We start from the raw sequence: 26,778 nt of genomic DNA on the forward strand, positions 1-26,778 counted from the left end.
AATAACTCAGTAGCAAATATACAAAGTCTCGTGCATCGTATGGAATTATAGAATTTGAGAAATGGATGAGACTCCTACGCGTTGTAAGAAAAGGGATTCAGTTAATCCCTCTTCCCTAAGCATTCTGAGTAACTGTGCGGTTAGCCTTTCTGTGTATAACTCAAGAGCATTTTAGAGAAACAGGGAGGTACAAAACTCAAGAACAACTTAGGGAAAAACTGAAAAGAAAACATTCAAATCCAACTGCCCTTAGAAAAGTGTTTTAATAATGATGTAAAAAACAGTTAAAACAAATATAGCCACACATTTCTTACTAAAACCCCCACTGAATGTCACTCAAATGGACAGAGGATTAACAAGAGAATGAAGGAAGGTGCAAGGACCATTTCAGGTACAGTGTTTTAGCTTCCAACCAGATGGCGTTATTTTTGTTACTGTAAAACCTTGTTCCTTATATATTACGCACCAGATGAAAAGCAGATTGTCATTTGCTGCACAAAATCTCTATGCCCCTGTCGATGCTTAAATCACTGCTGTCAGACAAGTGAGGACAAACTCAAGAGGTCGACAAATGCCAGCCCCCAATTCTGAATCTGTGTGTGCAGTGAAATTGGATAAAGCCTCTAAGAAATGCCAACCCAACATATGTAATGCCTAACATGTTTGTACCAAATGAGGCGGTCAATCGCCTGTGAAGCCAACATCTGAAGGCCGCAGGACTGGCCAGTTTATCTTCTGTAGGGTTAAGAGGTTCACTGGTACCACCAGTCAGAGGCCTCTAGGAGTCTGAGCCTGGACAATGGGAGGAAGCTGTGACCACACAATTATCCTAAACAAACAAAAAGCCAGGGAGCCAGGTGTGTAAGCCAGTCCTCTCCTCTGTAATTCACTGGGGAAGCCCCTAACTAGCCCTGCTCTTTTCAGAGCTCAGAGGTTCAGTGAGAAACCTCACTTGCAAGCCCCCAATCTATGCATAGAAGGCACATGAATGAAGCTGTGATGGGGACAACTGAGTCACCAAACGTAAACTGTCTAGTGCTGTGTTAGTATGAGGTCCTAACTCTGTCTGACAGAGGATAAACTGTCTGGAACGTAATTTAAAAGAATATGTTTATTTCGCTTTCTATTTGGGTTTCTTTCAAAAGTGCAAAGTACTAGTATACGTGTCACCAAAGCAAAGATAGAACCAAAATCTAGGAAAAACATTCGTGGGCACAGTGCTGCTGGCAGAGGAAAGATCTGACATGTATAATGACTAGAAAGAAGAAACTATTTCTAGCTTGTGAAATTTTTGGTTTGAATGGGAGCTAATTAAAAAGGGGGTGGAGGGAGCGGCGGACTGTTTGTAAAAGGAGCCTCCCTTAAAAACGGTCATAAAGTAACCGATCAGCTCAGCCAGGAGTCATAGCAACAGACTTAAAAGATCCTGGCAAGACCAAAACCCCACTGGGCCCAAGGACAGTTCCCAGGGAGGGGCAGGGCACCGCCCAACGGCCCCCTGGGTGGCTCTTCCAGAAGCGGCCCCCAGCCGGCCCTGCTTTGGACACACTGTCTACCTTTTGTACCTGTCCCTCCAGCTGGCTCCTCTAGGGGGCTGGCCTGGCCAGCAGACACACCTATCAAATGATGGCTGCTCTGTGTGCGCAGCCAGAGACGACTGAAAAGTTACGACCAAATTCTCCCAGGAGACACGAGTTCTAAGTTCTTTTTGCTTCTGCTCCCCAGATCCCATTGGGCACACTGCCAGAGAAGGCCCCTCTCTTTGCTCCCCACTCCCTCTGGGCACGCGTCCCGCCTCTCCCTTGGTCGATCAGTATTTGCTCTGCCTCACAGCAGAGAGACACAAGGCTCCGCTGCACTGGCGTATGTGGTCAGGATGCCTTCCACGTAAGCCTCGATGACCTTCTTGGCCGTGCCACCCGAGGGCTCCTGAATCCCCTTTACGTGCTCCAGGGCCTCTGAGAGCATCCTGCCTCGTTCCTGGGGGCTGGGGGCTGAGCCGCCGTCATCTCCCTCCACTCCCGACTTCAGATACTGCAAGATGTAGAGCCTGACCATGTCACCGCTCTGCTCCACGGTGTCTCGAATGCACAGCAGATCTGAACTGCTGGCCAGCTTTAACAAGTGGATCAGTGCCTGGCAGATTTGGGTTCTCAGGCTGGCACAGTATTTGAATTCCAGAAAGTCCGTGGTGTCCTCGCTCTTCTGCAAGGCGGTGACAAGCGCGCTCCAGATCTGGGCGTACTGCTCCACAGACCCATACTGCTCCCTCTTGTCCGGAATGGAAAGAGCAGTCGCAGATTTGATTCGCACTTTGAAATTCTTGCAGGATTTCACAACTGATGTGAGAGCACTGTAGGCTTGTGCCGTCCAAGGGGCTGTTCCTGTAATGTTCATGAAAACAAACAGGTAGTTTGGGAAAGGATTGGCAAGCCACAAGCCACCTTGACAAAGCTAGCCCCACACCACTTACTACTGAGAGGTTTTCTGTTACAGAGTGAGCAGAAACAATCAGCTCCTAGACTGAGGAGAAACCTAACGGTGCTTTGGGGTCTTCAGTAGGTTAACAATACTACCTTCTACAGAGGCAGACTACCCTAAGGCTAAAAGCACTGGCCTCAAAAGCAGGAAGCTTGACTTTTAATCCACCAGCTCTGCCACTCACTGCCTCTGGGACTCTGAGGCATGTTTTCTCCTCTGTAAAACAAGAGGGTAGAGTCCACAATCTCTTAAAGACCCCTTTCAATTCTGTCTATGGCTCCACAATTGAATCTGGCTTCACACAAGTCACTTGATGATAAGTTTCCTCCAAGCTGGCCTGCCCAGCTCCTGGCTGACCGGAAGCCTACAGTCTGGAGAGTTTGCTCTATAGAAAGAAACAGGGAAAATGCTGGTAAATTCGAGAATGCTATCAGCTGGAACACTGGGCTCTTACAATCTGGCCCTTGAAGTCAAGTCACTTCAACTGACATGCAGGAAAAATGGATTTCAGAAATGGCTATGAGCTACGGGACAGCACTGGTATATATTATTACAAATTACCATCTAGAGAGGTGCCACCCACTGCACTTCCTCTTCTGAAACAGAATCTCCTTTATTACTTTTGTACCAAAACTTTATTTGGAGTTCAGAGATAAAAGAGAAAGCAAAAAGCAAACCAGAAGAAGTGTTTACTCACCCAGGGGCAAAGCAGAATTCTTAAATACGTTTCCTAGAGCATAACACGCATTCCACCGCACTTTCATGGTGGCCTCGCTCAGAACGGTAGAGATAAGGGCCTGAATGGATTCCTCGATGGTTTCTGTAAATCTGGGTTTTACTATATGATACGGTTGCAGGAAGTGGAGTAAATTTCCAAGTGCCCGAACAGCATTACTTTTCACCTGGGTTGAAAATTTTAAAAAGATTAGAAAGAAATCTGTCCCACAGACAATCCCGAGTGTTTTTTAGCTTTAAATAATGTTCCAGGTCAATGCTAGAAGGGGGAATTTGGATACTGCTGGGTTCTGGAATTCATCAAGGTGCATATTTAGTTTCAATCAAAGTACTGATCCCCAAAATAAGGTTGTGCTTGAACATCACTAAAAAAATCCACCTGTCCCATTTCAAAGAATCATGAAATGTTAACCGAGGCACAAAGAAAATGGTTTGCCCTTGGGCCACCCAGCAAACTGGGAGCAGAGCTGGGCCTCAGACCTGATGAGGGGCCAAGGATTCTTTCCTTACAGGAGGCCGAGTGTCCCAGGGCCCCTGGACCCTGCCTGTTCTGGGACTGTTCCACAGTAGCAACTCTCTGGGTTCAAAGACAAGGAGGAGCAAAGGAGTAATCAGAGCTCCAACTTTTCCCTCCCATTGGCATTCTAAAGTGCTCAAGCCTCTGATTCAAGGCAGCCTGTGTCACACATGGCAGGGAAAGACTCTCCTACCTTGTCTTTATCCTTGGAAGCTTCCGTTGCTGATCTCAACATTTTTAATAGCAAGAGACCAGAAAATTCTTCCTGGAAACTCTGGCCCAACATTTCCCTGTTCAAACCAAAGCAGATAAAATGTCCAACAGGGGAAACCCATTTTAATAGACAGCCATAACACTGCACTCTCATTCATTTAACACAGCTACAAGAGCCACAGGGAGCACAGCTGGGTGGGTTTTTCTTATGATAATGCAAACCATATGAAGCCAAGTGGAAAGATTTGCATCCAGCCCTTATCACTGCAGCTCCTCATCCTTCACCAGAGGCTGCAGCCTCAGCCCTCACAGCCTGGGAAGAGGAGCTACTTACATGTTGACAATCAAAGTGTCTGTCAGGTTGCCCAAAGACCAGGCTGCTTTGGCACGGACATTTGGAGACTTGTCATGCAGAGACATCAAGATCGCATTCGCGGTGTCTGCAACAAACATGACATCCTACAAGAGAGGAACGATGAAGGTATTTCAGGAGTCCCAAGGGACATCTCTGAAGTTTTCAAAGTACTTAATTTGGGTCACAAATCACACACACGAAAGTAAAGTTTGTGATGAGTTTGCACTTGGGAATTTATTCATAAATTAACCTGAACTAGTCACTCAACAAAAAACCCCAGGTCTGAATCAGAGAAAGTTCTCACTTGGCGCTCCCATTATTCACTGTGTACCCTCCCCTCCCACCAATGCTGCAGGTTCCCAAGGCCACAGTCAACTCCTAATGACACCTTGTAGCCTCCATACTGAGAGTTTTTCTTTATCTACAGGTGCAGTTTGGAACATATAGAGGTCGGTATATTTCATGGGATCACTAGAATGCTTTCCTTCTGAATGAGGAAGGTCTCTTCACTTTCCTAACCTCCCCCTTGGCCTTTCTTCAGCATGTTATGTGTAGTAAGAGTAAGTGACAGCGGCAGCTAGGTGGCACAGTGGATAAAGCACTGGCCCTGGATTCAGGAGGACCTGAGTTCAAATCTGGCCTCAGACACTTGACACTTACTAGCTGTGTGACCCTGGGCAAGTCACTTAACCTCAATTGCCTCAACCAAAAAAAAAAAAAAAGTGACATTTAGAAATTATCTTGAAATGATGGACTAGATGGACCAGGGGGGCTTAACTAGTTTTCTTAATATTCAAATGGCTGCATTTCAATCTTACTGGTTTCTTTTGCGGTCTCAAGTATTTTGTTTTATGCATTTAACCACATTATCCTGAGATGGGGACCCTTGGCTTAACCAGACTGCTGCCAATGGGGTCCATAACACAAGCAAGAATATGAACCTCTAGACTAGAAGATGCCTGGCCTGAAATTACGCTACTAGTACAAACTGTTCATAAGATTTGTTAAAGGAAGGAGTTAAGGGTGTATCTTAGATAGGCATAAGGGAACTAAGGAAATGAAATGAAAAAAGATTGAAAGATGAGCCTGAAGAGTAATTAACAGGTATTATAAAACACTTTCAATATCAGGATTGGGGGGACATTATAACAAAGAAGATGAGGGCCTGAGCAACAATGGACATGATATGCCTCGAGTTTTTACCCTCTTGATTAAAAGAGCTTGTGTCTAGAAACTCCTAGTGTCCAATACTACTGTGATGTGAAAGTTCAGTCCCGGTCATAACACTAGGTTTGGGAATGTCTGAAGGCCTCTACTCTGTCCTTCCTCAGGTCTTCTTTGGTTTGCCCTGTGGTCTCTCTCATCTCCCTCCAGGTCCTAGCCCATGCCATACCTCAGGCCTTTTTCTCTGTGAACCCCCCCCCCCCCCCCCCGCCCTGCCCCAGATTTACCTTTTCTCCAAAGCTACCTGATCAAGCCCCATCATCCTTACCAGGGTCTTTCCCAAGTCAGGTCTCCCTTCTCTCTGTTAGGCACTACCACGAAGCATGTAATCATGCTTATCAAACCCACTTCCCTCATGAGACAAAGTTTTTTATTATATTGCCCATGCTCCTGACATGCAAGCACCCTGGGGGTACATGGACACACACACACACACACACACACACACACAGAGGATCTGTCACCCTATGATTATCAGTGGTAAGAGAAAAGTACAAATGGAGTAACTAAATACATGTTAACTAGAAAAGGGGATCTCTACATAAGTCTATGTCTACATTTATATCAATATAGTTGGGTAATTTTTAAGTCTAATTTGACCCTTGGCAAACCATCTGAGCACTCAGTGCCCCAGAAGTCCAAGGCTCCAAGCTGCAGACGTGCTGCCAGTCTGCAGTGGCTCACTGGGCATTTTCTCCATTGATAAAGTAACAGGTCTGGTCTGCTAAAATCATGCACATGATTTTAGGCAAATCCCACAATGAACTTTGGTATGAAAAAGCTGGGAGCTCTCAGGCCTTCAGGGCCTGCACCTCCGCTCACATGCAGGGGATCATCCTCAGGGAGTTGCGAGGGAGTAGGGAGGGGGGAGGATGAAGACGCTGCCGGCACCGACTCTTTTTGAAGGTCTCCAGAGCAGAGGCGGCTGGCGCACGCTTACCTGCCTGAGACAGGAGAAGAGCACATAGACTCCCAGGGCGCGGGCAGCGGCTGCTTTCACCAGGGGATTCTTGCTGTGATTCAGTCCCAGCAGCAGAGTGATGCACAAGATCTGCCTGTCGTTCTGTCATTACCAACAGTGACAGAAAGGTGCCAGTGTTAATGAGCCACTCTGCACATAGTGTTGGGTGGGGCAGTGGGAGAGCGGGCACCCAACATGTCCCAGTATCCAAGGACTCGGGGACAGAAAGGAGCTCCAAGAGCACCTATGCTCATTTGAGGGATGGGGAAACAGAGGCCCAGGTGGTGCTGGTGCCTCAGAACTTAGGGAATCACGGTAAAAACCAAACTTTACATTGCGAGCTCCTCAGAGCTGGCGTCTGGCACCAAGAAGGGCCCAGCTGCATGTTCCTGGTCACCTCTGACAGCCAGCTCAGGGAGCAGGAGGAAGAGATGCAGAAGCCTCGGGAGAGTGACAGGGCAAGCAAGGCTGGACTTCCGTTTCAACTACCAACCCTCCGAAGACCTCGACTTCTCCTTTTTCTGTTCTTTTTTTTTTTAAAACTCAGAATCACGAACCTGCCTCTTTGCCCAGAAATTCTATCTAACCCTGGCTTGTAAAGGCCATTCCCAATCTGATGACAGATGGCCATATCTGATGCTTAACATAGCATCCTCATGGGCAGTGCTGAAAAGAAGCCATTTACCGGCAGGCTGCTGAAGGCCTCTGGTAAGATGGAAGAGAGGGCGTCGCAGGAGCTGGCCTGGAGGGTGGGATGCTGTGAGCTTTGAAGTGCCCTGGGCAAGGGGCCATTCAGCATCATAGCCCAAAACATCACCACCTACAAGAGAAAAACAGATCAAGACACAAGCCAGGAAAGAAGACCCCAGTCACTTTGCCTCCTCTGAATTCAAGGGACAGCATCTTCTGGGCTCCAACCTTGTAAAGGTGGCACATCCCTCTCACTGCCACCTGTCCTTCCCAACCTGAACACTGACATAGTACAGATTGACTCATTAATCACTGACTCCTCCCATTTTATGTGTGACGTGCCAGCCTGGGCGCAAGATTCAGGTAAGACAGACTGCCTGCCTTCATGCCTCACACTCTAGAATGTAGGTGTAGGTGGTCTTGGCTTCTCAGGGACGCTAGGCCCTCACAAGGCCAGGCCTCTTTTCTTCCAGGCCTAGAATTCTCCCTGTAGGCTCCTCTGCAACAAATCACAGCTCCCGACATTTCTGTGAGGTGCATCCCTCGAACATTGCACAGCTAACAAAGCCAGCACAAGTGACGTGTGCGGAGGGAAAGCTAACGAACCCTCTCCGGAGCTCTCCAACCGCTGGTCTCCAGATGTTTTTGATTTTACACAGTTCTCTCCCATCCTAGCCGAATGTGTATATGCTTTAACTAATTTATAAGTTATATATGTTTATTTTTGTACTAATAAATATGTACATTATAAAGATCATAAAAAAGAGAAACTCAAAAATGATGAGCTCCAGATGAAATAATACTGGACTCGGGAGGTTAGAGGGAGCCACTCAAGGTAGGTGACTGGAGAAGTGACTCAGTCAGACACTGACGCCTGAGCACAGGACAGACTGGTCTGAGGAGAGGCTAGAGGGAGGAAGCCCAATGAGGAGGCTCTTGTAATAGTTATGTTGAGGTGTCAAAGACCAGGACCAGGATGGTGACTCTGTGAGTGGAGAGAAGAGGACAACACCGGGGAAGGGGAGTAAGGCCTAATGAGATCCCATAGCTGACTGGATATGGTAGGTGATGCAGAGTGAGATCGCACTGTGAACCCCAGTGACCGGAAGGAGGGTGGGTCCCTCAATGGTGCAAGGGAAATCTGGAGGGACAGGTTGGGTGAGGGGGGCGATAGGAGCTCTGAAATGCATGATCCAGCCAAGCCTGTGCATCCTGTGGCTCCTTGTTCTGATCCACCCAAAATGCAAAGGGGGGTAGTGCAGTGCAGCTCTTTTTTCTCCAGTTACTGCCTCTAAGTAAAGTCTGAGCCAACAGACACCAAGGAGAGGGGGCAGATCATGCTAATAATACCTGGGGAGCTGTGGCTATAGTTGCCCAGGTAAACAGGCTGTGGTTAGATTCTAGGTTACAACTGCCCTGAAGGGCCAGTGCCTAGGTCAGAGAGGGAAAGTTGGGAAACTGCACAGCAGAGGACAGGGGCAGAGTTGAGTACTGGGAGAGTAAGGACAGTATGGCTGTGTTGGAGATAAGCTTCATGATTGTCTCCACGGGTAGGATGCAAACCTATCTTCCCACCCACCTCCCTTTCTTCCAGTTCACTGATCAAACTCCCTGGAGTCAGGCCACAGCCCCGCAGGAGGCCTGAGCCTCCATTTTGGAGGCCACTTAATAGACCCCTCTAAGTCCTCTTAACAACAACATTTTTTTTCTTTCTAAGTAAAATAGAAGCTCCCTGAAGGCAGGGACTGTTTTAATTTTGTCACTGTATCCCCAGTGACAAACATAGTGGCTGACATTGAGCAGCCAGGGCTTCACAAATGCTGGCTGACAGATTATTCTTGAAAATCCCGAGCCTTGAGCCCTGGCACATTCTGGTATGGGGGGAAACTGAACACCAGAAAGCACAGCCAGCCCCTTTGTGGCAGCTTCACAACATATTTGGCAACAGGTCATACTTCACAGCATTGGTAGACACAATATAACCCAATGAACTCTAATTAATCTACCTACAAGCATCTATGAATCTGTGCCAGGCACTCAGATGGGTGCTACAAGACAAGAACAACTAGAGGCAAGGCCCTGACTGAAAAGCAAAGAAATGGTAAAGCCCGGATGAACAGCCATTCACTTACCAAACTGACTGGCACTCTCTGACTGAGGGGGACGGTCGAGTCGGCTTTGTATTGCTGGATTAAACCCGTCCCTAGCTCTTCGAGAAGCTGCCAAAACAATAACTGGATTACCAAAGGAGACCACTGGAATTATGGTCATCATTTACTAGGCTTTCTTCAAGCTCAAGGTCTCACCAAACCCAATAAAAATTAAATTCTCTTCTGACTTCCATTCTGCTGTAAGGGATTCAAGTCTCAACAGAGGGTTCGGGTACTCAAGAAATCTAACCATCAGTCACATGCAATCAGCCTTCATCTCTCTGAAGAGACACAAATAACCATACACCAGAGGTGTCAAATACACGGCCTGCTAGCTACACTCCAAGTGTGACCCAAACCAGATTAAAGCATAACTGGGAAGTATTTAACAAAATAAAGATACAAGAAAACATAAATTATGTTCATTTGTGGTTTTTTAAGTCACTATGTGGCCTACGAGGTGTGGTGGCCCCCATTTCAATGTGAGTGTGACCCCCCTGCCCCAGCTGCAGACCAGGGACCATTAACTCAAACAGTGTCATCAATAAACTGTTCTCATGGTCTCGTATGCCTTAAGACATTAGAAAACTGATGGGTAGACAGGACATGGAATAAACAGAAAACGTTAACATTACTTTTGCACCATGAAGCTGAATAGATGGGTCCGTCTCCTCCATGCACCTGCAGGCCACCTCACCAAGTTCCATCAAATAGCCCTGGGCCATGACAAAATAGCCTTTCACCAGAAGGGCCAGCACCTACACAGAAGAAACACACACACAGCAGTGAGCCGTCTGATCGCCATAATTTGCACTCACTGCAGGAAGGAACATTTAGACCACACCCCATTCGATGTGAAAGGAGCTGCGCCTTCATGAAAGGGGGTGACTCTGGCAGAACTCCTGTCCACGGCCTCCTGGATCTCGATGGTGGGTCTACCCCCCTTCCCTTGGGCAGACAGTCCATGGGTTCTTATCCTTCACTCATGGTAAATGATATTTTTATGTGAATCATTGTTGGCAAGGTTGCTGCCTTTTTCACTCACCATGTGCCTCTCCAGTGCCTTTTGGGTGACAATTCACAGCTATATCCTATCATCACTAGACGAATGCTATTCTAAAAGACTGGGTTTTGTTTCATGGAGAGATTTGGGGGTTACCGACAGCACACTGGGCCCTGTTTTCAAATAGAAGCTAGTCCCTTTCCCACATGTTAAATTCTGAGTCCACTTAATAAACCCTATGAAACATCTGTCAAAGACACATATATTGATTTTTTTTTTTTAACTTTAGAGTTATTTCATGTTGCTTAGTTGTATCTGACTCTGTATGACCCCATTTGGGGTTTTCTTGGCAGAGATACTGAAGTGGTTTGCCATTTCCTTCTCCAACTCATTTTACAGACAAGGAAACTGAGGCAAACAGGGTTAAATGACTTGTCCAGGGTCACACAGCTAGTAAGTGTCCAAGGCCAAATTCGAACTCAGGAAGATGAATCTTCCTGACTCCAGGCCTAGCGCTTCATCCATGCGCCACCTAGCTGTAACTCTTTACAAATTTCAGCTAAATACTCAGTACTCTTCACTACAGTGATGTACCACAGTTAGGCTACCATTAATGCCTTCCTTCTCTTGATCATCCCTAATTTATCCTGTATGTAGCTCATTTGAATGTAGTTGTTTACTTCTCGTACTACATCTCCTTCATTAGACTGACAGCTTCTTGAAGGCAAGAAGCTTCCTTTGTATTCCCAGTATATCCTGCCCGATACACAGTAGGTGCTTAATAAATGCTGACTTGACTTTCGTGTGCCTCTATTATAATTATATACTGTTGTTAGAGGATTCAGGTTAAAACCCAGCTCTGTTACTTACTATCCACCACTGTCCCAGAGATCTTAAGGATCCAATCAATGAACTAATATAAGCCTCAAATTGATCTGTATAATTAGGTTGGCCTAAATCATCTCTAACATCCCTTCCAGTTAGAAATCCCACCATGGTATATAGTTAAAACTATGTTTGTATAAACACAGGCCTTTTAAAAAAAAACAAACCTACTTTGTTGGATAAAGGCAGAGATGGCACGCTCATCAAGTCTGCAGATGACACCAAGCCAGGAGAAATCCCTAAGACCCAGGCTGGCAGAGTCAGGATCCAAAGAGAACTTGGCAAGCTAGAACATTGGGCTGGGTTTGGTAAGATAAAATTCCATGGGATAAATGCAGCAAGGGACAAAGATGGCAAAGGCATGCACCGAGAGCAGTCATTCTGGGAGGGGTCTCCTTACTCAGCAGTGGGATATGGCATCAAAAAAACCCAATGAGATCTTGGACTGACTTAAGAGAAAAACAACAGGGAGGTGAAAGACCCTCCCCGGAGTGTGATGTTCATTCTGCGGTGGGCCCATGGTTTCCAAAGGCCATTGCTAAGTTAAAGAGTAGTCAGAGGAGGGCACCTGGGAAGCTGATGGATCCTGAGTCCAAGACAAACAAGGATGAACTGAAGTCACTGGGCATGTTAGCCTAGAGAAGAGAAGGCTCAGGTGGAACATGATGATTGTCTTCAAGTATCTAAAGGACTATCATGTTAAGAATTAGCCTTAGGACATTTGGCCCCAGAGAGTATAATCAGAAAAAAAGCTGTGGAAGTCACAAAGAGGCAAAATTAGGTTGATATTAGGGACAACTTCCTAACAAAGGAGGAGCATTCTGCCTTGGGAGTGGTCGGGGGCGGGGCTCTCCCTCCTTGCAGGCCTCCATGCAGAGTCTGGACAGTGCCTTGCCAGGTTATCTCACAGTGGGCACTCCCATAAGGTATGGGCTGGCTGTGCTAGATGGCTCAAGAGAAAGGTGCCTTCTGACTCTGATATTCTGTGTGCCTGTGAATTCCAACAGGAAGGAATGACTCTGTTTGACACATTAAAATGATTGGTTCTCTGTGCAAATGTACGAGACTCTCTCACCTGTAAGGATTCCAGTCGAACAGGAGATGGCTCATAGATGTTCCCAACGGTACAGCTACTATCGCTGTCCGAACAGGGATCTTCTCTGGGCAGTACGACAATGGAGATGCAAAGACGGAGGAGCCAGCAGGGCTCGCTGCTGGACCCGACTGAATTATCTGCGGATTCCTCTAGGGTTTCTGCATAGGGAGCCTCTCTGCGCCAGTCAGAAGAACCGAACCACGACGTGGCGGAGCTACTGCTACTTAGCCCAGAAGAACAAGGTTGCTGTAAAAGCAGCTGCACCTCAGGCAAGGGAGCCTGAGCCGACACTATGGCCCCTAAGAGGGTCAGACTTGAGACCCGGACGTTGACATCTGTGAAAAGCAACAGTGAGAGGTGGGCGCTGTACGACGGGGAAAGTGTACGAGGAGGACAGAAGCCAACAGTGGCAAAGGACCCTCCAGCGCAGAACAAAACCAAACCCCTTCCCTTCCAAAGTAGACTCTATCAGAGACACACAAAGATCCAAATGGTACAATGTTGTTCAAGTATGAAACTGGAGATCAGAATGACCGGCTTATTCTGTCTTTAAAATGAGAACCCCATTACCCTCCACTCGCCCTAGGCTGGGACCCAACAGATGAGAGTAACTCCATCCCAGAGGAGCCTGGCTACTGTATTATAATCCCACTTCTCTTCCCATTAATTACTTGTGGGTGGTCTGTGGGTAGAAACACGATTCTTCTGCCAGGGCCAAAGATAAAAAGAGTGCCCTGAAGCAGGTGGGGAATCCATAGCTCCCTATTCCATTTCCTTCCAGTGCAGCCCAATGACATCGCAAGGGCAAGACAGGAGGTTCCAAAGTGACATCCGCCTCCCCAAAGACTGGAAGAGATTCCCCACACAGGCTGAAGGCTGAGAATGATGAACTCTATAACCAGATCATCCTCTAGGAGACACTCTTAGAACATGTGGTCCCATCTTTTTGCTCTGAGCTCATCTCACTGGGATGAGCCAATAGGTGGAAAAAGGCTTTGAGCACATCATGAGAAGTAATTATAGCCAGTATCTTCAGGGGAACGCATTGGTCTTCCCTTCTTTCTTAGTCCTTTCTTCTCCCCCCCCACACATTCAGGTTCAGTTCTCCTTGAAAGTAAGATTCATCTGGGTTAAGCCCAAACCAAACTTAACAAAGAATCTTGGGTGGAGACAGAAAGACTTTATTGATGAGACTTTGCCTGCACCAGACCACACATAGGTGGAAACTATTGTGCCCTGATCAGCTTGCGTGGGGTCTACATTCTTTCTTTTTTTTGGCAGGACAATGAGGGTTAAGTGACTTGCCCAGGGTCACACAGCTAGTAAATGTCAAATGTCTGAAGCTGGATTTGAACTCAGGTCCTCCTGAATTCAGGGCTGGTGCTTTATCCACTGTGCCACCTAGCTGCCCTCTAAATTCTTTCTCTGAGGTCTTTTGGACCAAAATTTGAGTGTCCTAAGTCACAGTATCCCCAGACTTCATTTTAATATAACCCACCTCCAATCATGTCAGTCAATTAGATTTGAGTGCTATGTGATGGACCTCCTATAACTAGAAGGGTACATGAACTGTGATCCCACCTCCATCCTTTTATTAATAACCTGCTGGCCTATTAATAAAATGATGCAGTTACCCAGAAACTACGTCTCTCCTATTTTTACTTGTCACAATGTCATTAATAATCACATTACTTACAAAAGCATGATTGAGCTGACACGTAACCTACCTTTATGGCGGATGTAAGGCTTTATCTGGTTCCAGACCTTGGTCAGCAGGTTGGGTTTCAGACGGTTGTAAGGTGCATTTGATACTAAGTTTGCAAGGCACTGTAAAGCAGAGACATGAGAAAATGGCACTTCACGTGCAAGCCAATGGTTTCAATTAAGATATCATAAAAGGACAATAAAGCATTTAAGAAACACTTTAAAAAAATCATTTACATAAAAATTGGGCAAAAAAAGAAGTTAAAAGGGCCCCAATTCTTTACATCAAAAGGATCATGTACTTTAAATCAGCCCTTCATCAGGACAATATTGAGATCTGATTGACAGAGTTTGAATCCCTAGAAGGGCAGAAAGTTTTCTGAAAATGAAATTGTAAGAAGATGCATTCATGTTTGTAAGTAATCTTGCCTTAGAAAAAACAACGGCTCGGTTACATTTGCAGGTTCTGAATATTCCTTGTATAATTTTAAAGTACTCAAGGCAAATGTTTTTCAAGGCTCACAATTCCATTTACCTTAATTATTTGAGTAAGGGTTTGAGAGGATGACTCAGCCACCAAAGCTAACAAAAGACATCGGTGTAACTCGCGGATGCTGGAAGCAATGGTCACTGAGAAGGGAGTGAAAGCCCTTTTGTGGTCACTTGTGTCTTCAGCAACAGAAAGAAACTGCTTGGAGCCGTCCAGGATCGCGGATAGCACTTGTAGAGCACAGGCACGAGTCTGAAATGTCAGGTTAATTCACATTTGTTGGTAAAGAAAGCGAGTCACTTCTATTTTCCAGACTTGCGGGCTATGTCTAGATACAGGCACCTTTTCTATAGCGAATAGAGGTGTTCCTGTTTACCAGTTGTTTCTCTGCTCATTTTCCATTTTCCATCTAGTTTACCTGATCCAAACAAAACAAAGCTGGACAACTGAAGAATTTCTGTTACTTTACCTTGTAAGAGACATGACTTATATACCTCACTGCAAAATCTGACACCACTTATGGAGGGACTGTCACACAAGGGTACAATCCCTCGCCTCCCAGTCTATTTTCACTTCCATTCCACATATTTGAAGGACTTTTGATGAATTATCTCAAGATTTCTTTTTAGAAACAATGGACACTCAAGGAAGGGACGGTTTTGCAGGGAGGCTGCTCTATTATACTAACAGTGTATGTGAATACACGAGGGAACCATGCTTTTATCAGCACAGCAATCTCAAAGCTGCAACCCTTCTATGTCTTACCGGGTAACTCAGGGGGTTGCCATGAAATCTAGTTAAATGCTAACCTGAGGTCGCCCAGAGGAAAGATTTGAACCTTGGCCTTTATGTCTCCAAGCCCAGTGCCCTAACTACAGCACCGCACTGTCCTTACTCCTCAAAGTGTCCTCCATGATACTAAAAGAGTCAATCTTCAAAGACAAAACATAACTCGAATGAGCCCAATTAACGGGAGCACAAACTTCTCAGAAGGTGATGATCGGGATCTAGGTTTCCCGAGGGCAAGGCTGTTTCGGCAGAGCCTGGCCCACGCTGGGGCCTGTTTGCCAGTTAGTAAACATTGCCAATGTTATTCCCGTGGCTACGCAGCTGCTTTCCAGAAGGCAGTGAACAGGGCCAGAGGCCAGCGCTGCATCGCTCCCAGCGGGTCATGGTTGATGCCTTCCCTTCATGGCACCTGGCCTTGGTCCACAAAGCCTCTGTCAAGAGGAGGAAGCAGGGCATGGTGCTGCTTCAGAAAGACAGTGTAGTATAGTGAGCAGAGTCAGGAAAACCTGGGCTCAGATCCCACCTGAGACACTTCCAAGCTGTGGGACCTTTGGCAAGTCACTTAACCTGTCTGCCCCTCACCTACCTCTAAAATGAGAGATGGTTAAACACAGAACTAACCTTACTAACAGGGTTGTGGTGAAGACCAGATGAGGGTGTGTTTCTAAAGCTCTCTGCAAACCTATACATGTTGGCTGGTATTTAGCAGACTGCCCCACCCCTGCCAAGATAGGTGGTTCTGATTTCCCATAGACCAGCTTCCTGCACTACCCTCCAACTGTGTAGACCCATATCCTGCCTCCTTTTGAAGCCAGAAGAATGATTCTGGGGTCAGCACTCCCATTGAAAGTAAGGAGACTACTGTACTTAAATAAACTCCACTGGGCCTCAGAACAAAGAATACAATGTAATAAAATTTTAAGAGGTTTATCACCAAGTTCCCTTACCTTTGGAGAGGGATCTTTTAAGGAAATCGTCATCAAGGACACAGACTGTGGGCTTCCTATGCCGGGTGTATCCGGAACAAAAGCAGACCAGTAGCCGTAGAGAACTTTCTTCTCGATTGATTTTATGGTGGAGAGGAAGCAAGCTAAAGCTCCCTGGCGAACTTTGGCTTGGTAAGACCTTGAACCAAAAGAGACAAGAGGCTTGAATGAAACACACCAGAAGAGCCTTTATCCAAACCGGACTCCTTCTAATGAGATCAAGGGAGACGTGTTAAGCCCAAAGCTGACGAGGTGATTGTATCTGAACTACCAAGAAGCCGAATCCATCAGAACTAACTTTCAGAGGCTATGCCCACCTCATCTTGCTCTGCAGGCCGCCTTCGGCATCTGAATAGTCCGATTCGCTGCTGCTGATCCTCTTCCATGGGGAAGAGCTGAGATAGGAAGAGGCCCGGTCTCGGGCCGTGGGGCCGCTCCCTTCGGAGCCCCCGGCTGGGGCGCTCAGGTAGGTGGTGCCCATGGTGCTGCCCTCATGCAGGGTCAGCTTGCCCAGGACACTGGCAGCACCGGCGCCGATCTCCCCATTTGGCTCTTTTAGCTCCTCTGCTTGATGGCCTTTCTTCTGTTTGCCTTTTGCCTTCTTCCTTTTACTCTGATGTTGGAGAACAAAGGAAAAGGTCGATGACACCTCCTACCTAAACACCCCTTGTCCTCCCCCTCTGCACTGGTGAGCATGTGACGAGCTCCTTAACCCTGACCAGAGTGTCCTGACGCTCCCTCGTGTTCCGCCATGCTTCTGCCAGTCCACACTTCACTCATCCCTGTCTCCCAGATCTTAAGTCTCCTTTCTCTAGAACCTCCAATTATGTCACAGAAACCAACTTCTAGGCAATACTATTCCCCTCCCCCCAAAAAACCATGTTCCCAACCATCTAAGCACTCAGTAGAAGCCACTGATGAGTAATAAAATAACTGTCCAAACAAGGGGCAAAGCTTAGGGTCTTGGTAGGAAGGATTGCTTTGTCAAGTCGATAATCAGGCCCGGGTCATCTGCTTGTGCTCCAGTTTTGACACAAGTTGAGGACAGAATTGGGCAGCAGAGAGGAAGTGCTGGGGGAGTCTGGAGGGGAGACGAGGGAGAATGTGGCAGTGGTGTGGAGGCAGGGGACAGAAGTTCTATGGCCAGAGAGCTGCAGTCTTGGGGTCAGGATGCCCAGCTTGGGGAGCAGGGTATATTGGTGTTTCAAAGCCCTAACATACGCTACCCCCCTGAGAAGTGCTCATGCCCAGAGTGATCCACCTACAGACTTCGTTTTAAGCTGATTACACTAAAAACTACTTGTTCAGGATGGGTCTCTTCAGGTAAAAACAAGAGAAAGTGTTTACAGAGAACTTATTTCACAAAATAAATCCAAATGCCAATTCAACAAATTGTAATTGTACCACTATTGGTTTCGAGGGGCTTATTTCCATTTGCTCGGGTCTGACAGGTGATCGCCCATCATATTGAGGAAGAGGAGCCGGGTATAAAACTGCGGGCATCTCTATGTTCAATCCAGGAAGTCCATGAAACATATATTTCTAAACAGTTAAAAGAAAAATGACAAAATTCAAATCTAAATATATGAATGAGGCAACCTTCTTTGTTATTGTTAATAAATAAAGGGGGGAAAGGTTAAGACGGTGGAGCCTCTAACTCCCAGCAAGTTTTCTAAAATTAAGTATTTGCCACTTTCTCTTTCCCCAGCTTCAAAATATTCAGGTCACTAAATATGTATCTGAGAGAGGTTTTTTCTAAGACGCGCACTGTATTTCATCAAGTTTGGCATTCCTAGTTTTTAACTGAAAAACGCTGGAGCTGAACATTTCCAATTGCTCTTTCCAAACGTCCCTAACAATCAGCTCTAAGTCCCTTTGACTTATATGCCCACTGTTCTGTGTGAGTTGGTTGATCATCAATGAGAAAGAGGCTCCTAACAGCCCTGAAAGTTAAGATGGGAAAGATGCTAGCCATGAGAACCAGAGTGTGAGCAGCACATGCTTACCTTTAACACAGCCAGAAGAGACCCGAGCTGCTCCGTCTGTGTAAGTTTCATCTTACCCCCATTCAGAAGGGACTGGAGACCTTTTAGTGCATTTTGTAACAACTGGGGGAAAAGAAGACTAAGTTACAGGGACAGTCAAACCTGAAGCCATCTGGACACCAGGCTTCCAGAACCCTTAAGCATTCACAAGGTAGAGAGTTTGTAACAAGGCATCTCTGCCAGCAATACAAGAGCAGCAAGCAATGACAAAGCAGCCGGAGACAACCACAGACCTGGAAGTGATAAAAAACGATGAGAAGTGCGTAGAGGCCAAGGAGCACTGCACTAAGAATGCAGAGGTCTGGGTTCTAGTCCTAGATGCACCACTTACTAGGTACGTGTTCTTGGACAGTACACCAAATTCCTGACCCTCAGTCTCCAGAATAATGCCACTTGTCCTCCTTACCTAATTAATTAAGTTGTTCTGAGGATCAAATGAGATAATGGATGTGAAAACACTTGGAAAACTCTGAAGTGTTAAATGAATATAAAGTATTATTAAGAGGCATGCAATGCACCATGACTGATCAGGTCGCTAGCAGACGAGGCAGTTAGTAAATGCTTATTACTGAACTGGATTCGCTAAGCAGAAGGAAAGGAGCCCTGGGATTGGCTGGTGCTCTCTCTAAACAGCCAACCTTCTTTGCAAGAGCTGAGAAGAGAGTCCAGAGAGCCGACTGTTGGCTGAGCCAGAAAAGCAGGTACGTTTGGTGCCACAGCAGCTCTGAGCATGGAAGTGACTGAGGTGAAAAACAGCAGACTTTCTCCCAGAGAGCCTTGGGGGAAGAGCTTGGCCTGCGGGCCTTCCATGGGGCCCTCAAAGTGAAAGGCATAGGATGCTGTGTGTGTGTGTAAGAGAGAGAGAGAGTACGTGTATAAGTGTGCATATGTATACACATGTGTATTGAGTATGTGTACGTGTGTTCATGTGTAAATAAGGACGTGTGTAAGTGGGTGTCTAGAGAGCAAACACTGACACCTGAGTAGACAGTGGCATAATTCCAACATTTAAACATTAACTTCTGTTATTCAGGAAACGTTCATCCAGGAGAACAGTCCCAGGTGATGCTGAAGAACCCAAGTTCTCCTACGCTTTTTCAGGCTAAAATTAGTCAATTTAAATGTTTTCATGTTATAACTTTAACTCAGAGCAGCACCTTAAACAAGCTGACTGGATTCCTTTACTCGTTTCCTGCATTCTGCACCTGCGTGCTTTGGTACAAGAGTAACTTACATTACAAGGGAGGGATTGTAGAACACTAGGTTCCTACCTACCATGCAAAATGTGATATCGTCCATACCAGAAACTTTGGAAGACTGTAAAATAGTTAAGAAAGTTTGAAAGCAGACATTTCGGTAAGGCTCATCCAAGTATGGCTGTCCTGGGACACTAAAACACAAGCAAAGGAGGCAATTCAAACTCCAGACGCTTTGACTTGGGCTTAGAAAACAGCACTAAGCATGTCCCATCTCCAACCCACGGAAGAAGTGGTGGACGAGCTACGAGGGAGGAGGCCACCAGCTAGTTCATGAAGCTCTCCGCTGGGCAGCTGGGGAAGGGAGAGCATTGTGCACACTGCAGGCCCGGGCGGTGAATGGGGGAGAATCTATAGGAAGGAGGAAGGTTTCGCAGTCCCAACACGTGAACTGCTACTGACAGCAGTTTTCAGCTGTAAGGGGAAAGAAGACAAGCAAAAGGATGCAGGGGAATGACACACAGCTCCCTCCTCCCCATTGTTGGGAGCCTAGTCCTCCTCAGGGCCCTCCTTCACTACATCTCCTCAGGATCCCCGGGCTCTCGGGGTTCCCTTACATAGCCTGCACGCCCTCCCTGACTCAGGGAGCAGTACACTGTCATGGCTGCTGTCATTCACTATGCAATTCATTCGAGGGGCAATCACATACACCCATCTGGCTGCTCTTTTGAACTATTAATCAATCTTCTCATTTTATTTCACTTTTTCACAGGACTATGTTTCATCATCCTTGGTAAGATCATAAGCCCCAAGTTCTAGAAAAGGCAGGGACCATATTGTGTACTTATTTGTTTTACAGAAGCACAAAAATTGAGAATTTTATACTGGAGGGACCTGAGAGACCATGTAGTCTACAGGTTCTTAATTGGGTGTGGGTTTTGTTTGTTTGTTTTTGTCGGGGAGCTTTGTAGGAGGGAATCCACAAATAGATTTCAGGGGTCAAGAACTTGGGGAGGACAAAAAAAAAAATCTTTATTTTTACTAACCACTAAAATCTAGCATTTTCTTTCATTTTCAAAAGTATTCTTTGGTGAAGGAGAGCCACAGGCTCCCCCAGGCCACCAAAGAGATCCATGACCTCCAAAAGGCTGAGAACCCTAATGTGGCCCAAGCCCCTCAGTTTGGAGATGAGGAGACCAAAGGGCAGAGAAGCCTAGTGCTGTGACCTCCTGGCTAGCCATGATGGGGACCGAGGCCTCCAGGGTCCAGGGCTCCTTCTGTTACCCCTGTCTATAGTCATGGGCTCAAGACCCTGCCCATGGATGGCACTGTGCTCTACATGGCCGGGACAACCTGAGACAATGCAGTTTACTTCCTTTGTTTTATGTGACCACAGAATGAGTTTAGCAGATCATCCTAAACTGAGCATCTGGGACGTACCTTCTACATTTTTTAAAAAGGGAGAAGAGTAGCTATAATAGATGCTACAGATTGACAAAGGAATCCCAAATGCCTAAATACCATATCTCCAGACTTAAAAATAATTCCATTTTAGGCCAGTCAGTCAAATAGAAAAGGCTGAGGTTTTCAATAGTTCTTCACTAACTGAGTACTTTCTAGGGGGAAGGTAGATTGGTTACTAATTTTCTGTGGTATGGTAATTTCAAAAAATATTTTCTCATGAGGTAGGTTTACAAGCAAAATATAAAAACTGAAGTCTTATGTGACCCATACACTGAAAGGATACTTCACAAATTCCATCGCTATGCAGGAAACTCTAAGTGAGGTTAATTTCCTAAACTACTCCTAGCTTCAGACAGGTTCCGCTCCCCCCAAAATGGTCCCAGGCCCCACACAGTATTTGGTTTCCATACCTGAGACATATGTTTGCCATACAATGTACTGCGGCTCTTCGAAGGTCAGGGTCCGACTGGTTGGGATCGCTCAACTTCATCAGGATTCCAGTCTCCCCAAGCAAGTCTGGAAGGTACTAGAACAAATACAACATCGAGAGGTGGCCCAAGAGAATGGATGGGGAATGTTCTGATTTAAACAAAGTTCTCTTTCTCTTTTTCCTTGGGTGAGGGGTAAGCATGAGGGGGTGTACAAAAAGGCCACTGAGCACTGAAGAGGACCCTGCACACACATCTTAGAGATGAGCCAACTAAGAAATGTCAAGTGTAGCATTCTGGCCCACGGGAGACAAAGCATTCAGACAACCTGACAGAGGTGCCAACAGAAGTTCTGCAGCTGCAGGAAGACCTGCAGGGGAGCAGGGGAGCTCCAGGCTCTGTCCACTAAGCCACAGACCAGACCAGGGCCAGCACGTGCACAGGGGAGGTGCTCATGCCCAAACCAAGCTTCTTATGACCCTGGGCAACCTCATGAGGCCAAGAAGGCCTTGAATGGTTTCCAAACTTCTGCTGCCTTGTTTTCAAACAGTTGATTTTCAAAGATATTTTACCAATACCCAAAACTCTTAGGAGAAGAATAAGAGCCTCTGGGCAGTAAGGCTACAAATAGCTAAGAGCCTCTCTCTCTGATTCCCACAAAAAGGTCAGGAACCCCGGAGAGGCGAGAGGAACGGGTGAGAGAATGTGCTCCTCTCCTCTTGCCACTGTAACAAAGAGAGGAAACACAAACTACCTTGTGACATTTGGGGCCATTATAGTAAACCAGAGCAGACAAGGCCTGAAGAATTTCCATGTGCGTCCAGGAGCTACACTGCCGAAAAGCAGAGATTGTGTACGCCAAAAGGAAATCCAGATTCTGTTCATCAACAATCACCTGCCAGCAGAGAGAAAACAGACAGACACAACCAACTTGGAAAAATCCTTCCATTCTAAATCCATTAACGACACTCACCCTCATACATATATGTGTATGCGTCTCTATCCAATGAATTTCTCAGTTCAACTTGCCTGGTCCAAAGTAGGTACTCATAAATAGCCGTGAACAAGTCTTCACCATGTGATTGGCCTAACAGCAGGCCTAGGGGCCACACCAGAGCTAGCTAAGGCACGGCCCCCCCTCTCAACAGGGCTTACAATTCTGTGAGAAGTAACACGTATACACAATCTACTTTCAAAGCAACTCTTGCATCTGTCCCCTCCTTCCCACCAGTCCCTAGAGGAGCCTGAAGGCCTCCTAAACTTGTCTCCCTGCTTCTGGCTTCTCCTCTCTCTAATCCATGCTGCCTGATGCTACTGAGGTTTCATCATCTCACTTTTGGGGTCCCCCTGGTGCTCCCCACCTTAGCCTGGCCCTCATCAGTGGCCATCTGGCTCGGACAGGCCTTTTCAGCCTTCCTCACACGGGGGGGGGGGGGGGGGGGGGTGGCATATGGTAGACAGCTGGACATTCTGCTCCCCTCCTGGCTCCTGCTGTGAGGTTCGTGCCACATCCAGGCCCCCTGACTCTGGCTCCCTCGACAGCAAAGACTGTTTTTCCTCTTTGCATTTCTAGCACCTGGCGTGGCACCTGGGACACAGTAGTTGCTTAATATGTATGTGTTTAATCCAAACGATTTTGGGGCCAGACCTGTGAATTCATTGAAGTGGCTTTAATGGAATGAGACAAAGTATGAGTCCATGCCAAAGGCCCAGGTGACCAGGGGACAGCGATGATGCCCCTGACAGCAGGGAAGAGTCCAATGGGTAACAGGATGCCCCAAGCCTTAGGGTCTGCGGGGCACCCTTAAGATACTGCTCCCGTCGGTATTTAAATCAGAGGCGGCTCTAGTGAGGAGAGGGCAGGTCTTGGAGTGGGCAAGGCCTTGGTTTAAGTCCCACCTGTGACGCGCTTGGGCCGTGAGACTCGGAAAGGTGACTCACTTCTCAGTGCCCAAGGCAGCAGCTGGTGTTTCTAGCTTTAAGGTGGGCAAAGCCCTGATCATCCCCCGCCCTTGAGATGGGACCTCTTATTGTCCCCATTTTGGTCATGGGGACACTGGGGCACAAAGGGGACTCCCAGCCCCTGAGAAGGCAGCCACCTGCACTGGGAGAGGGAGTGCCCCCAGCAGGGAGCCTCCTCTGCCAAACCAATCCCAGCTTGAGTCCCCACGCCTGGGAAACCTTCATCTTAATTCTGACTACAATCTGATGCCTTTGGGGCAACAGCCTCCTCTGCTCATGTGCATGTCAGGACAATCCTGCACATCTGTGGAGCACAGTTCATTTCAGGAAGACCTTTCAGAATCATCTTATCTGATGACAGCCCTTGTGCACCACATCTGGCATTGAAACATATGAAATCTATTCCGCAGTCTGTGAAAGCCACTGCAGAAAAGAGGAAAGCCATGAGATAGTACGGGCCAGAGAAAGACAGGCGGGATAAAAGAAATCCTTCTGACCTAGGAGGAAGAATAAAGAGCGTTCGTGGTAGTCGGAGATTTAGAACTGGAAGGGACCATGGAAGTGATCAAGGTTAACCTGCTCACTTTACAGTTGAGGAAACTGAGGCACAGAGGGTGAAGTGGCTTGCCTAAGGTTCCACAGCCATCTAGCATCCAAGGTGGGATTTGAACCCAGATCTCCTGACTCAGAGCCAGATGCTCTATGCCCTATTCCAAGCTGCCTCCTTCCCTCCTATGCCCCCCCCCAAAAAAAAACCTCCACAACCCAACAGCAAGCAGGAATGACCAACTACCCAATGGCAAGAGGCAGAGAAGAAGCCAACATTTGGGATCCTTCTTTGTGGAGAAGAAGTCTGACCCTGGTGCAGATGCTGCATTCAGGGAGAACCAGGGCTCAAATCCTGCTTCTGCTGCTTACCTGCCATGTCACGGGGAACATCATCAGTCACCCTGAGCTCCACCGGCCTCCTAAGAGAGACCGGGGTAGGATGAGCCGGCAGTGAGAGGGGCCGCACCCACAGAAGCGCACACAGGGCCTTGCATTTTCTTCTTCCCCACATCCAAGCCCAGGGTGGGGGTGGGGGTAGGAGTGTGGGGGGTGTGTGTGTGGGGGGAGCAGGCCTTACCTGCAATCGGTTAAGTAGATGGTGAATAAGCTGAGAAACTTTGCTGACTAGATGTTCCTGATGAAGATGGACTAATCGACAAGCCTGGACCAGTAAGGCACTGACATCCTGCAAAAAGAATGAAAATAATACTCAACACAACAGCAAAGAATACCTTATTGTCCAGTTCAAGCCCCCCCAACATAAAGGAACATCAGAGCTCAGATTAGCATTCTAGAATGAGAAAAGGGCAATGAGGAAACAGAGACATACAGATGATGCAGAAAAGGAAAAAGTAGTAGCCCCAAACACAGTGGAACAGAAGGAACGTGAGACCAAGGCTGGGGGAGGGCAGAAGGTTAGGCTGCAGCACCTGCTACTTTGTATATATGTGTATGTATGTGTGTACATACATACAACATACATGTATGCAGCACACACATGGTTAGATATCCACTTTATTCACATATATCTATATGTGTATGTAGTTGCACACATGCATATGTACACACTTACATACACGAACATACGTGTATATACATAAATGCATGTGGTGCACATATTTGCATATCCACTGCATGTATTCACATATATGTGTACAGTTATGTGTATACATAAACATGTGCACACACATGTATACACATACAAACTAGGAGTTTGTCTCTATCTTAACCTACTTCGTCACTTTCTTTGTCATGGACCCCTAGGACCCCTGGTGGATACTTGTTTTTAACTGCATAAGATAATCTCCAAGGATACAAAGGAACCCAGGGCTACTGAAATAAAGGTGTCACTTTCCCCCATTTGAGTTCACAGACACGCCCCCCTTCAATCTATGCCCAGCTCTCCTGAGAATCCATGGACTACAGGAACCCCTGATCTAGAGACCTCTAAAGCCCATCCCCTCCTCCCTCAGAGTAAGACCACCCCCCTGGACATACTGTAAACAGACTCTTGGGATGGAGGCTTGTCTGTGTACTCTCATGCACTGATTATAGAAGAGCCTACACTTAGTGCTTCCCAAGCGTCCCCTTTCTCCACCAGAGCATGATCGGCAGGAGGGCAGGGCCTGAACTCTGCCTTTCTCAGCATCAGCATAGAGCTCTGGACTCAGGAGCTGTTTAATAAAGGGATGATAGACTGAGGTAACAACAAAGCTCCCGTGCTGGCTCAAAAGATCAAGGAAGAGGGGCAGCTAGGTGGCGCAGTGGAGAAAGCACCCACCTTGGATTCAGGAGGACCTGAGTTCAAATCTAGCCTCAGACACTTGACACTTACTGTGTGACCCTGGACAAGTCACTTAACCCTCACTGCCCAGGGAAAAAAAAGGGAAGTAAAACTGGACTTTGTGTGGGCCTCCAACAACCAGCCCCTGAACAAAAAAACCCTATTAAGTACCTACTACATGCACAAAGAAAAGCATCCGCCAGTCCCTGCCCTAAAGGAGCTGCCAGTCTTACCCAGAGAGACAACACAGACCAATTCTGTACAAACGGGAAATAACAGAAGCATTAGGAGAATTAAAGGAGAGGGGCAGGATCCCTGAGGTAGGATTTTGGCTGGGACTTGAAGAAGGCCAGGGGGCCTCAGTTTATCCATTTGTAAAATAGGGGAGGGGGTCGGACTAGAGGGTCCTTGAGGTACTTTCTAGCTATGATCTTGACATGCGTGTCAGCAATTACAGCCTAATGGAAAATTTCAGTGGGAGGCTCGGAAGTCAGTTGAGATCTGGGTTCGAATCCCACACCAGACCATGGGGAGGGGGCTCACTCCATGTCCCTGGTCCTCTGCTTCCCCATCTGTAAAATGGGGGGTGGGGGATGGCATAGCCCCGGTTGTATTGATTTCACAGGGGATAGGAGACCCCCTGGGTCGACGAGTCAGGAGGCGCACGCCCGCTTAGGTGCGCTCGGCACTAGCTACCGGGGGGCCAGCAGGACCGTTGGGATCGACGCCGGGGCGGTTTCCAGTGAGTTACGACAGGAAACCGTCGCAACGGAAGCGAAGTGTCCGGGCACCGGGGGCGGGGGATGGGGGGGATACGGGCCCGGGGCCGCTCGCCCTCTTCCCTGGGGGGCCGCCCCGCCTCTACCTCGGCCGTGACGCCCCCGCCGCCCTCGCTGTAGTTCTCCGAAATGAGCTGGTCGAACAGCAGGTGGATCTCGGTGCGGGCGGAGTTGCTGTCCGCGGGCCGCAGCGAGCCCAGGCGGGCCGACAGGCGCCGGAACCCGCTCCCGGGACCCGGCGGAGGTTCCCGGGCCCCACACACCGGCGCGCCGGCCACCTGCACCGCCGCCAT

The 26,778-nt window shown here is 47.4% G+C and overlaps 1 protein-coding gene across 1 annotated transcript; it reads right to left on the minus strand.

The window, feature by feature from the left end:
• Positions 1–246: 246 nt before the first annotated feature.
• Positions 247–26,778, minus strand: HEATR6 (HEAT repeat containing 6). Its single transcript, XM_044003585.1, has 20 exons — positions 26,572–26,778; positions 24,501–24,608; positions 22,167–22,307; positions 21,395–21,510; positions 19,600–19,714; positions 18,286–18,387; positions 17,684–17,821; positions 16,597–16,892; positions 16,241–16,418; positions 14,550–14,756; positions 14,038–14,137; positions 12,290–12,645; positions 9,962–10,084; positions 9,309–9,395; positions 7,172–7,306; positions 6,466–6,588; positions 4,281–4,405; positions 3,927–4,023; positions 3,179–3,383; positions 247–2,384 (listed from the first exon to the last, which is right to left on the minus strand). Exons 1-20 carry the CDS (start codon positions 26,776–26,778, stop codon positions 1,828–1,830), a joined length of 3,516 nt encoding a protein of 1,171 aa, XP_043859520.1. The 3' UTR covers positions 247–1,827.

This window comes from Dromiciops gliroides, chromosome 4 (assembly GCF_019393635.1).
Source record: "Dromiciops gliroides isolate mDroGli1 chromosome 4, mDroGli1.pri, whole genome shotgun sequence".
Classification (NCBI taxonomy): Eukaryota; Metazoa; Chordata; class Mammalia; order Microbiotheria; family Microbiotheriidae; genus Dromiciops; species Dromiciops gliroides.